Consider the following 10,798-nt stretch of genomic DNA (forward strand, 5'->3'; position numbering starts at 1 on the left):
ACGAGGCGTTCTTTGCACTTATTGACTTGACGACTTCAATCGAATTATCTTGGAAATGTAATGGGATCACAATCTAAAAGTACAGCAAACTGGGTAGCACCATTTTCATCAAACAGGACCAAATTTCCCAAACTCATGTAATAGTGTCCACTATCTGTCCCAAGCTTACTTATTTTGGAGCTTGCCCACACCTTTTAAGGCTTTTAAAAGTGATGATATTGCTTTTGCACCCTGTTTGGTGTTCTGAAAGAAAAAAACATTTTCAGTGTGCCTGTAATAGAGGATATTTTTAAGTGTGCCTGAAACAGAAGATAGTGCGTCATTGGTTATTATACAAGTTGAGAGAAGATTTTTAAGTGTCCCTCTATTTGTATAATGACATATGGCGTATATGCTCCCATGTTGGACATGTTGAAAAATCTCTCTAAATTGACAGAAGGGAAAAGGAAAAACGTATGGTTAAAAATCCTAATGTCTTTGAACCTACTTACATAGGTGAATTGAGATCATATCCGGATCTTTGTGTCCAATGCCGATGGATCTGGACGAACCAATCATTTTCAATCATGTGGTCCTTACTCGTCCATTCCACTAGCCTACTTCACACAAATCAAGGGTCCAATCTCTCTTTCTTTCTGTTCAACAGTTCGGATCTCCAAATCCTTGGCTCCGACACTCTACGTGGACCAATGGAAAAGAAGAGAGAGCCTTCTTTAAGAGTATTTGAATTGAGAGGTTTGAGGTTTTAGGTTTTAGGTTCGCTTGTAAGTGAGAAGTTTTAGGTTCGATTCTAATTTGAGGTCTTAAGTTCGATTCTCGTCAAAAGTGAATTTGAACCACATTATTGCTAACCCATTATGAGGTTTAGCTCACCCTTTAAAAATTTGAGGTGAGATCTACTTGTATTGATGGACATCACCTCTATTAGAGAAATTGTTCTGATTATATCTACAAAACATATATTTTATTAGCCACACATTAAGTCAATTATAATTAGATTTGAACTTGCCGTGAATACAAGAAGCTGTGGAGGGACTAGTTGATTTACATAGTTACAAGGCCCACTAATACAGATAGCAGGCCCAAAATGGTCACCGATTAGATTGTAAGAAGGATTGGACATACAAAACCCTAAGCAAAGAGAAGCAGCGAGAAAAGAAGAAAATGGGAGTGGAGAAGGAAGTTGTGAGGGCTGGAAGCGGTCCCAAACCCTCCGTCGGACAGAACGTCACCGTTCACTGCACTGGCTTTGGTTTGTCTCTTCCTTCTTTTTCTCTTCTAATTTCCCCACTAATCCAACTTAAAAACATAAAAACAAATTTCTACTTTTTTTTTTTTTTATTTTAATTTTTAATTTTAATTTTCTTAATGATTGAATGATTAATTTTACTGCCCTTATCGTAGGGAAAAATGGCGATCTGAGTCAGAAATTCTGGAGGTAAGCCTTTTTTTTTTTTCCCAATTTTTTTAAATTTTTTTTATTGTTGATGGAAAGAACAAATGGGTAATCTTCTTTTTTGAGGCTTGTATGTATATATATATATATATTTTTTTTTCTAAAAAATTAGTTATGTATATTTTTTGTTTGCGTTTTGTAGCACCAAGGACCCTGGGCAGCAGCCTTTCAGCTTCAAAATAGGCCTCGGATCTGTTATAAAAGGTAACTAACTACGTTTGTGTGTATGTGTTGTGTGTGTGTGTGTCTAATATATATATGAGGAGGAGGCTTCATCGTCGGACTCCTCATAGATGATGTTAGGATCGGCTGGCTCATTCTTATCCATATCTAGCTACTGATTATGGTACACAATTTTCATTGTTCACACATCACGTGGATTGGTGGATTTCTCATGGTTGGTGCGAACTAGATGAGAATCATTCTCAATGAGTCCATAAGAAGTGTGTGTGTGTGTGTGTATATATATGTATGTATGTATATATGTGGGTGTATCCATATATGCATGTTTATTCTTTTCGAGTTTTTTTAAATTTCTTTTTCACTTCCTTTGTAGGATGGGATGAAGGTGTTCTTCAAATGCAAGTGGGAGAAGTTGCTCGTCTGCGGGTATGTTAATATTTTGTGCTACCAAAAATTCGTACTCTATGACTTATCAAATAGTTTTGATTTACGTCGTTGAAGTTTCTTGTAAATTGTTATAGTTGAATCGGAGAAGGAACCATTTGGCATGATGTTAATGACTCATTTGGAAAACTTTGAAGTGCCCCGTATGTGTGTCATTATGATCTTTTGCATTTTTAGCAATAAAATTCTATAAACTTGTCATGCTATCATAATTCTTGTCTCATTTATTTCGCTCGTCTAATACTAATAGTCCTGCATTGTTTTGTATATACCTTTTAATACAATGTTAAGTAGTCAAATACTCTATGACCGATGTTTTTAAAGTAAAAGAGTTGATTTCCCTCTTCACCGATTTACCTTTTAAGACACTGAATTTGTGGCTTCATAAAGTAAGAGTTGATATGGCATTTCTAAATTAGTGATCTAAGATGTAAGAAGCTAGGAATGCGTCGTGCCCTTATTTTCATTTGGTATGCATTCGTTTTAAAAATCTGGATCTGGAAGGAGATCTAATCATTAACATCTCACACTCCTTGTTGATGGCTTTGCAGTGCTCTCCAGATTATGCATATGGCAAAGATGGATTTGCTGCATGGGGGATACAACCTCACTCGGTTCTGGTTTTTGAGATTGAAGTCCTGAGTGCGCAGTAACATCCTGGTATGGAGTTGAGTATCCCGCATATCCTTATGGTTATACTAAGATATAATTTCGAACATCAGTATAACCTTCGTGACCTCTTTCGTTGTTAAAATTTGGCTGATATATCCGTATGGTTACCCTACGAATAAATTCTCGTTATGCCCTATTATATAAGACATGTTTTAAGGGTTAGTTCTAATGCAATGTTACGAAATGCCCCTTGTTTTGAGCATGGTATGATCATTATGGTAATTGCTTGGAAGCTCAACCCTGAGTCATTTCTTTAGTTCTTTGCTTAGCTGCTTCAGTGATTCTCATTCCTGTTTAGGCATGTTTACTTACTGTTTCTGTTACCAAAATTGTGCCGCGTCGTTTAGGTATTGGAATTATATTGGGCATGACATGGCTAATTTCAATGCGAAATAAATTGTAGCGATGGTCTTTAACTTTAACTTAATTGGAGTAATAGTCCTTTAACTAAAAATTCATTACTATTTGGCCCTTAACTTATCAAAACGTGCAGTTATGGTTCCTTAATTAAAAATTCATTACCATTGGTCCCTCAATTTTAATCTAACTGGAGAAATGATCCCTCAATTTTTACCCAATTGTAGCAATGGTCCCTTAATTTTAATCTAATTGTAGCAATGATCTTTCTAACATAACTCATTTTGATAAAATTCTGACGAATTTGGCGAAAATGACTATAGCTACATGTTTTGATGAGTTGAGTAATCCAATTGGAGTAATGGTCCTTCTAATATAACTTATTTGGACAAAATTCTAAAGAAGTTGACGAAAAAAATCGTAGTTACACATTTTGATGAGTTGAGGGACTAATGGTAATGAATTTTTAATTGAGGGAGCATTGCTCTAATTTGATTAAAGTTGAGAGATCATTTATACAATTTGCTCTAACACAAGATGCACTTACCATTTTTTGTTTAGTATGATAGTAGGATATGTCTGAATTGGGAGCGTTGTTTTTGGTATACACTCGTCAGATTGTCAATGGATTCTTGCCCGGACATACAGCCCTCCATTACTTGGAGTACGTCATGTGGTGTAGTAAAAGCTAGCTGTAGTGTAAAGTTGTATCTCATTGGTTAATAAGATCCAAAAGGTTTATAGATCCCAGGGGGTGAGGGACGGAGGAGGTTAGGTTAGCTAAAAGATGGTTATCAGCTCAAAGACACATGGTGTCCTTGATTTTTTAGGGTAAGCATGGGTAAAGAAAACGCCTCGAGCCAATGTTAATCCTTATTTTTTATTTATTTTAAATATATTATTGTTAAGGGTAGAGGGAAGGATTCGAAATTATTGCAATATATTAGGGAAGGGGAGAGTTTCGAATTTGGGACTTATGGGATATTGGACCACATGCACTCCAATGAAGCCTTTCTTCAAAATTGCGCTTTCATGATCTTTAAATTTTGAGAGAACTCAGCTTTAACTGACGTTTGCGACTTGTATACGACAACCATGACTTGGGCTGGTTTGGAGAGGCAACAGTGGCAAGGGCAAGGGCCATTCCGGCCGAATTCGGATTCTTGTCAGATTCTCTTTGTGAGGATTTTGTGAAGAACCCGAAGATTCGTAAATCATATATGTTCATCGTACATCGTGCCATCAGAAATTATTTTAAATATTTTTATTTAAAATTAAATACTAACAGTACCTGACAAAAATTGATCGTACGATGTGCGATGAACAAACACGATTTACAATTCCTCAGAATCCTCATCAAAAGAATCTGGAGAGAATCTTGTTGGATTCCGCCATCGCTTCCCCTTCGTCGTTTCTAATGACTGCACCAATGTCACCCTCTCCGGTAACGGGTAAAAATACTCTGCATTGAGCTTATATTTACCTTCGAGAGGAGGGATCCAACGTATCTCCTTTCTGATAGTATCACAACAGGTTCCCAAATGTAAAATTCCTTTTCTGCCTCTCACACCGTGACACGCCTCCTTGTTGAATCTTGATCATTGTTTTTTTTATTTTTTCAATATTATAATTAAAAAAAATAAAAAATGGTGCGTGAGAAATTAAAAGAAGACAATTCTCAGTTTACTATTCTCAACTATTTTAATTTTTAAACTTTCATATATTAATTTTTATTCATCCCAGTTCCATAAAGATCGTGTAACATTTTGATACCATTGTTAGTCTTTTTGTCAAGACTTCTGTTAAACCTTAACTTAGTGCTTACGTGAATAATAATTGGAAGCCACTGAAGCCACGTGTTATTGTAACCTCACGTATGAAAAATTATGTCGTACCAAATTTAGTTGGATCTTTTTGGTTTTTTTTATTAGGAAAAATAATGAAAAAGATTTAAAAACTTTAAGTTTTAATGATAAAAACAAAATAAAGAGTAAAGTGAATAGTATCAAGATTGACTGTTTAGTGTAAAAATGTGATTTTTCGTTAAAAGTGAGTTGACTTTTCGTTAAAACTCTTTTATTTTTATTTTTATTTCGGTGGTAAGGGCAAAAGGGTCATATAGAGGACGATATAATGTTACCAACCGTCCAACGCATGCGCTCCTTTAGTCTCACTATCTCACTCTTTTCAACTCCGAAACAGTTCACTTTCCTCTACTTTTCTGTGCTTACCGTGAGCAGGGAGCCTGTAAGATTCTTCAGTTCAGATCAGATTTCAGATCCATCCAAATCCTTTCACTTTTCACTGTAAGTCTACCATCATTTCCATTTCGTTCGTCTTCTTGTTAATCGTGGTGTTTGGTTTTTTTTTTTTTTTTTTTCCTTTCCTTGTATTCGTTTTCGATATCCAGTGTTTGGTTGCTGAGAAAATTGAAGAGATGGGCTTGGAATTTGGATATATTGCTGCTTAAAATTTTGATTCTCTGGGAGCCATGAAACTTGGATTTCTTTCCGTACAAAAATTCAGGAAATTGTTGAAGAAAATAAACATCTAAAAGTTATCGATTTCTTTTATTCTACTTTCCAAACAGAATGGATTTTCTGATAATTCTCTGATCTTACATATACAATTATATATATGTAGTTTATGTGCAGGTAATTAATTGGTGAAAGATCCATAGGCAAACAATCGTTGGACATCCAGTGAAGAATCAGATAGAACAATATGCCTTGGTTGAGTTTGTCAGTTGACGTCTTTCGTAAAGTTGTGCACTTGAACTTGTATTGCAGGGTTATTCTGTAAATTGTTCGTTCTGATTTCACTGAACTCAACCCTCAAATTGTTCATCCTTTTGTTGATTTTTCTTCAAGCTTTCATGGGGTCGAATCAGTTTTTCGTTGTGTGTCCCGATATCTATAGAATTAGTTGAAGGTAGAAAGCCAGACCTGTATTTGTCTTCAATCTCAAACCCCCTTTAAGTTTCTCTTCAAGTTTTGTTTGATATAATCCTCACTGTATCGGTCTCATCGGTTGTCGATCATCGTATCTAGCTTGGCCTCTATTATTCTTCTCTATCAGCACCAGTACAATCTTTTTCTTACCTTCTGCTCACATAGATTAATCCATTGTTGCTTTTCGCATTCTGAACGTCGGGTATCCATTTAGTCTTCCCTCTGGAATCTTCTGGATTGAGTGGTTCCATCAAGGTTCAAGTGTAGTTATGGTGTGTCAAGGTGCAAGCCAGACGAAATTTCGGGCTTTGAAACATGAAAGTGGGATGGCTGGAAGACCAACAATTATAGTTAGAGTTATTGCTTGCTTTCAACCTTTGCAGGATTGCCAGGTTAGTATTGCGTAACCAACTTTCAGTTTCTCTCAGTTCTCGAATTTTTGTAAACTGTTGGCGTGGTCAGTTGCTGGCCTATTTTCCTTTAAAATATGCATTTTCTGAGAATGAATTATGATTACTGGTTTGCACGGAGTTATTTACTCTCATATCCGTAAGAGTTCTGTTAAAAGTTTAGACTCTGTGGTTAAACTGTGTTTTTTGCTGGTTTTCCGCAGGCTGAGTACTTTCGACAGCTGCTTAAGCCTATTACGTAAATTGGTTCGAGATTTCCCGTCATTTACCAAGCCAGAATTTGTAGTATTTTTTTCCTTTTTGTTTGTATGCTTGAAAGGACCCAGAAAGTAATTGAACGTTGCTGATCAAAGAACTATCTATCTCCTGTCAGGTATTGTAATGTCGTGCTTGTCATTGTAGCTATGATATTCATGGGTCATGCATAACTGATCATCTTTGTTCTCTCTTGTATAGGTGATCCTTTTAGTTGGATGGTCAAGGCGAACAACTCTTGCCCTTTTACACAGCATTCTGCTCGGAAACTGCCTTATCTGAATCGTACAAGCATGTTGCTGGAGCACGTGCAACATGAATGTTTTCCATCATCTACCAGCGAGGGGATTTGGCCGGTATCTGGACATATGGCATTGCCAGCGTCTACAGTTTCTGGTATTCGGAGTCTGAACGCTAAAGAAGCAAATGAAAACCGTGGGTTGCTTCAATACTTACCGCCACATTTGCAGACCTTATTTCCTCCTCCAAACTCGTACCTTCATGAAAAGCAGTCACCATTTTCTTTTGAATTTGGTGGTGGGATGGCTGTACCAAATGCAAATCCAGGGTCTTCTCAGAAGGGGTTCTTTATTTTCGACCAGTCTGGGAATGAAACAAGGCTAATATACAATTCTGTTTGCCCTTCTAGCCAGTATCCACCTATGGCCAGTGCGAAGCTTGGGTGTGGTTATGATTCACATAAACTGGGACAAACAACCAGCATGGATCAAATTGGTCCAACCAAGTACTTCTTACGTGAAGAGACCGGTGAGAATCATATAATTGAAGAGAGTGAGATGCATGAAGACACAGAAGAAATCAATGCATTGCTTTACTCTGATGATGATGATGATGATGATGATGATGATGATTGCGGGGAGGATGATGAAGTAAAAAGCACGGGTCACTCTCCATTCTGCCGTCAAGAGAATTATGGGAAGAACGAAGATGTTGAAGAAGTAGCAGAGAAGATGTATAGTTCTGAATCAGATCCTCCAAACAAAAGACACAAATTGCTTGATGGTGGCTACGTGCAATTATCACCAGTGAAGACTGTCATTAATTCGTTACAACTCGATAAGTCTCATGAGTACGGGAACAATACGGAGTCAAGCAACACTCTTGGCCAGAGCCAAGGAGAGGAAGGAAGTTGGAGTAAGGGTAAGATGAAGTCGAAAACAGACAAGATTTGCGAGACAGTTCGAGTTCTTGAGAGCTTAATTCCTGGTGCTAAGGGCAAGGACCCGGTGTTGATCATTGACGAAGCTATAGACTACTTGAAGTCTATGAAGCTTAAAGCCGAAACTCTGGGAGTGAGTTTCCACTAAGCCACGATGGTCCTTGGATAACCAATGTGTAGCTGTAGCAGGGTGGTAAACGTGGTAAGCCTCAGAATTCTAAATTGCTATTTTCACCGCATTTTTCGTATTATATTTGCACCACTTCTCTAATAGAGATGTGATCTACGTGTCGGTGGATCCTACTTCTGTTGGAGAGCTGATACAAATGTTGAAAAATGTGATGAGATTAGCATTGCTCGATGAATTTGAAATCACTAGAGGAGGGGTCCTTCTCTTAGTATTTAGTAAGATAATGTGGGGCCTAATAAAAAGTAAGAATGATTATGTTTAAGCTTTATTTATGGGGTGGGATTAAAGATAAAATAAGTCACCAGAGATTTGATTTGAAGGCATGTGGGGAAGGAGGGATGAGAGTGGCGGGGACTGCTGTTCCCTCCTCTTTTCATCAAAGTGTTGATTTAGTGCATGCGCGCTAGGGTCAGGTGTATATCGGGTCCCATCTTCACCTGTCTTTAAACTTTTTTTCTGGTGATGGAAATTGGAATGATGCAGCAAAAGTTTGGGTTTGTTTGTTTTACGTATGATGCGAGTGTGAAAAGAGGAGGGTAGAGAATCTTAGTCCGAAAGTAAATGCACTTGTACGGTGGGATTTATGGGATGGGTGTGGTTAATAACAAGACTCTTCTAGGAGTCCTAGTCTGTAAGGAGTGATTGTGTGATGCTTTTCTGAGTTTGTAGACAAAGTGTCTGTAAATAACTATGGTGTGGAAGAGTTGAATGGATATGGGTTCCGTAGGGAACTGATTTCTGTACGCTCATGTTTTTCTTCTTTTCATTTTACACCTGTTTTGTTTATTTGGCTCATAATTTTTATTTATTTGTTTAATTCATAAGTCTAACTAACGAAGGTGTGCGGAGAGAGAAAAGCATACTAAAATTGTCTTGAGAGTACAAACCCAACGCCTAGTTCAGTTTGGATTTGGATCCTCTCCTGAGCTCAGGGGGCTGAGCCTCCTGAGCAAAGAACGTGGACCATTGGATTTTGATCAAACGGTTACAAATTGGGGGCTCCTCTAAAAAATTATAATAATTGTAGCCGTTGGATCAAAATCCAACGGTTCAGGTGCTTTGCTCAGGAGAGGATCCAAATCCGTTTAGTTTTCCCTTTTGAGTAGACTTAGAAAATGGAACGTGTTTGTGTTTAAATATGTTATTTTAAGAGATCGTATCGTGTCAAACTTACTATCTTAATGGGTTTAAAAACTAAATCCAAACCCGACCATTAAAATTAACTTGTTACCCGACCTGACTCGATGCACCCATTAAGAACAACACATTGCCTCAACAAATAATCAAATGAAAAAAAACTTCATAATTCATATTAAATTTCCAAACATTAACATTTGAAGTCTGAAGTTTCTTTTGATTCAACAATGCAATTACCATCAATTCATTAAGCACTACATCTACATGCCACGTAGGTGTTACTTAGAGAGGCAAGAAAAAGGTGGATTTGGACCTCGACGACCTCCAGATTTGACACCGGTGGAGTGGGTGATGCTTAGAGGCGGAAAAAAAGGTGGGGAGGTTGGGGGACAGAGATGGTGTGGTGACGGTGGGGAGGGAATCCACCTGGTGGTGGTGTAAAGTTGTGACTTGTGAACGATGTGGAGACTGAGAAAGGAGACGGCTCATTTGGAGGTCTTTTTTGTATTCCAAATTACCAAAGCAACCTCTCTTCTAACACGGTTTGAAATGGGTTACCCGTGAGTAAACCTTAACTAACTCGTTATCTTAACGGAAGTTTAACAGGTTCACCCAATAACAACCCGGCTCGTAAGTCTAAGTTCGGAATCTTTTGTTTTTCATGTTATTTTGTGCCAGGTAAACGAGTCGTGTATGAAGTTGTCAGAGCACATTTGTTCTTATGTGTTTCTACTCGGTCATACACAATTTCCATTGTTATAAAGCTCTCATTGGCAAAAATAAAAATAATTATAAAAAAAAAAAAGGAAAACTAACGAAAAATTCAAAAAAACTCTAGTTTTAATGAAAAATGACAAATAATGTGTAGTAAATAGTACCAGGTCAAGGTAAAATATGGTTTTTCGTTAAAAGTGAACAGTATCGGGAGTGTTTCGTTAAAACTCCAAAAAAAAAAAAAGAAACTCTCTCACCAACTTTGCATTTGAAATCGATTTGTTGCCAATTGATTTTTTTTGTGTTTTCAAATTTTGAGCTATCTTAAATCAAATCTAGAAATTGTTCAAATTATAAAACTCACCTTGGGGAAAGAAGGCCTTGCATGCGTTTGGAAGTAATTAAACTACTCTTCATCTTAACAACTGCCTTTATTATAGAACCTTAACTTTCTTCAGATACACGTTGGGTTGGTTCTCTCACCATTTGTTGAGAATGAATCTCATGTTGATGGGAGATGGGGCTTTGCATAGGCTTATAAGTAAGTAAGCTGCTTCCCTGTCAATTGGTTTTATGGTGGAATCCCAACTTTCTTCATGGCCTTAAGTAAGTTGTCCCATATGTGAAGTCCAACAGTTGCATGTTCTCCACTTCACTCCCTTTGTATGGTCTACATGTTAGGCTTGAAAACTTGTTATACGTGAGAGGGCGTGTTGAGAATGAATCTCACATTGATGGGAGGAGGGATCTCATATGGACCTATAAATAAGGTGGGTTGCTCCTCAAATTGTCAATTGATTTATGGTGGAACATCAACTTTCTTCACCATCCATATTAGATGGTCGTCGC

General features: G+C 37.4%; 2 protein-coding genes across 3 annotated transcripts; both read left to right on the forward strand.

The window, feature by feature from the left end:
- Window positions 1–1,095: 1,095 nt before the first annotated feature.
- LOC103957723 (peptidyl-prolyl cis-trans isomerase FKBP12) lies at window positions 1,096–3,011 on the forward strand. Its single transcript, XM_009369923.3, has 5 exons — window positions 1,096–1,252; window positions 1,405–1,438; window positions 1,599–1,660; window positions 2,013–2,065; window positions 2,635–3,011. Exons 1-5 carry the CDS (start codon window positions 1,165–1,167, stop codon window positions 2,734–2,736), a joined length of 339 nt encoding a protein of 112 aa, XP_009368198.2. The 5' UTR covers window positions 1,096–1,164; the 3' UTR covers window positions 2,737–3,011.
- A 2,248-nt stretch (window positions 3,012–5,259) lies between these two features.
- LOC103957714 (transcription factor bHLH143) lies at window positions 5,260–8,402 on the forward strand. Of its 2 annotated transcripts, none has more exons than XM_048579860.1 (4): window positions 5,260–5,418; window positions 5,756–6,455; window positions 6,677–6,846; window positions 6,930–8,402. In XM_048579860.1, the coding sequence occupies exon 4, from the start codon at window positions 6,947–6,949 to the stop codon at window positions 8,054–8,056; it is 1,110 nt and encodes a 369-aa protein (XP_048435817.1). In that variant the 5' UTR covers window positions 5,260–5,418; window positions 5,756–6,455; window positions 6,677–6,846; window positions 6,930–6,946; the 3' UTR covers window positions 8,057–8,402. The 2 variants fall into 2 exon arrangements, with proteins under 2 accessions (XP_048435817.1, XP_018505488.2); XM_018649972.2 differs by having other exon boundaries at window positions 5,266–5,418; window positions 5,767–6,455.
- The last annotated feature ends 2,396 nt before the right edge of the window (window positions 8,403–10,798 follow it).

This window comes from the organism of the source record quoted next, unplaced genomic scaffold (assembly GCF_019419815.1).
Source record: "Pyrus x bretschneideri cultivar Hongxiangsu unplaced genomic scaffold, Pyrus_bretschneideri_v1 Contig14, whole genome shotgun sequence".
Lineage (NCBI taxonomy): Eukaryota > Viridiplantae > Streptophyta > Magnoliopsida > Rosales > Rosaceae > Pyrus > Pyrus x bretschneideri.